General features: G+C 32.6%; 1 protein-coding gene across 1 annotated transcript; it reads right to left on the minus strand.

Moving 5' to 3' along the window:
- Positions 1-214: 214 nt before the first annotated feature.
- Positions 215-1,489, minus strand: LOC134691552 (uncharacterized). Its single transcript, XM_063552117.1, has one exon. It carries the CDS (start codon positions 1,487-1,489, stop codon positions 359-361), a length of 1,131 nt encoding a protein of 376 aa, XP_063408187.1. The 3' UTR covers positions 215-358.
- Positions 1,490-2,077: the final 588 nt, after the last annotated feature.

The following is a 2,077-nucleotide window of genomic DNA, read 5'->3' on the forward strand; positions in this document are numbered from 1 at the left end:
ATAAATACGGATTCAATGAGGTCGAATTATTCACTTGCAAGTGAATAATTTATAATCAATGTTTTTTTACTTATTTTGACAAAATTGAACCTCATTGGCTACTAAAAAGGAAGTTATTTTACTATTTGTATTTCATTACTGATTGAGCAAAACAAAAATATATTAGGTTTTTCATATATCTCGTAGCTAGTATTCCTTTAACATGCAATACAAATTATCGGTAAAACAAAACAATCCAAGCAATGAGAATCGCACATACGCCATGTTGGAAAAAAAGCGTACCCTTTTCTAGATTCTCTTATAACAAAATGTATATAAACACGTTTTTAATTGTGTTTGAAGGAAAGTTGAATCAGTGTTATGCTGGCGAGATATGTTTCTTAAAAAAAAAGTTTCCATACAATTTCAAGCATTCCTGTCGAAAAGTGCTATCCAAAAGACAAAATACGATAGGATTGGCTGCATTGTTGACAAAATATCCGCGCACTAGAATGTTGGATGCTGGTCGGCCAATATTTTGATACATTTTTGGATTGAGCATGATTACCATGAAAGTAAAATTATGCACCATATATCCTATATAGGAAATAGCGGTTGCTATCATGAGGCTTATTGTTAGTCGAATCGCATTCTCAAGATTGTGTGTTGAGCGAGTAACCTTTTTCTTTTCACTGTTAGCCATTCTAGTGTGTAATTCATCTATTTTTTCCTCCCCATTTTGACAGGTTATCTGGGTGGTTCCCGAACTTATTTCCAAAGTTATATTCAAAGACGGAACTGTTTTATTTTTTCCTAATGATTTCCTCCATTCTTTTCTGGTACAAATTTTACGCAGTATTCCTCCATATAAAACGATACACATGACAGTATTAACTGAACCTATTACAACTATTATACTGTAATAAACTCCTGCAGAATGAAAATTTTGATATTCCGATAACAAGCTGCAATCCTTACCCGTTAGGCCAAACTTATCTGTTTCTTTTTCATTCAGACCTTGAAATATAACTGCAGGAATTGCCAATATCGTGCATAATCCTACCAGACTTGCAGATATGATATTTGACCTTTTAGAATTAGCAAATAGTACAGGCAAGTTTTTGACAATCATCTTATGTCTTTCTATAGCAATTGTCGTCATTAAACAGCAGGAGGCCATTGTTAAAATGTGATTTAGAAATCTAAAGAATTTACAAGCACCAACAGATGAAAATGCGTAGTCGTATCTAATATCAAACATCTCAAAAGGCATACCAAACAAACATGCTGTTAAATCGATAGAGGCAAGCCAAATGATAAATACTCGAACGGAATATTTGGCCATGACCGGTGATAAAATATACACCAAAAGTATGTGTATATTGCCAATTGTTCCAACGACTGTCAAGAAAAGCAGGAATATTGTATCAGGGATCCCTCTGTCAAGAAATGCTTGGTATTCAATTTCACTCAAACTTGTAAAAGTTCCGTTTGTAAAATTTGATGCCATTCTGAAAATGATATAGGGAAAAAATTATACATCACAAAATATTCAATATAATAACTTTTTATCACAATATCTCGGTTTTAAATTATTTGAATCCATTGTTATGATACATCAACTAAACATGGTCACATTCAACATTTCTACAAAATGTGTAAAGGGTGTTTGTCCGAAGTCCGACTACATTTGCGACCATTCGTGTTTTGTTTTGAAAAACCAGAACATGAAGACAGAAACTTAATTTGAAATCAACGAGTTGAGTAATTCTTTGCAGAGTTGTATCTGCAAATTGAAATTATAAGACTGTTTTGTCTTTTTCCTGCATAGTTTTACGTTTTATTAGATAAGAAATTATCAAGTTTTTTAAACTTAAAATATTTATGGTTTTGATATATAAAAAAGCGGACACCAAGGTGACATTTCAAACCCAAAAGTCGAAAACAAACTGACAACGCCATAGCAAAAAGATTAAAAAACGACGAAAAGACGATAAGTTCATTAAACACTTTACAAAAAAATAGAGATTGCGCAACACGAGCTGTATCAACACTCATCGTTAACGCATGTGTCCCATAAAGTTTACTATGGTACACC

This window comes from Mytilus trossulus, chromosome 11 (assembly GCF_036588685.1).
Source record: "Mytilus trossulus isolate FHL-02 chromosome 11, PNRI_Mtr1.1.1.hap1, whole genome shotgun sequence".
Lineage (NCBI taxonomy): Eukaryota > Metazoa > Mollusca > Bivalvia > Mytilida > Mytilidae > Mytilus > Mytilus trossulus.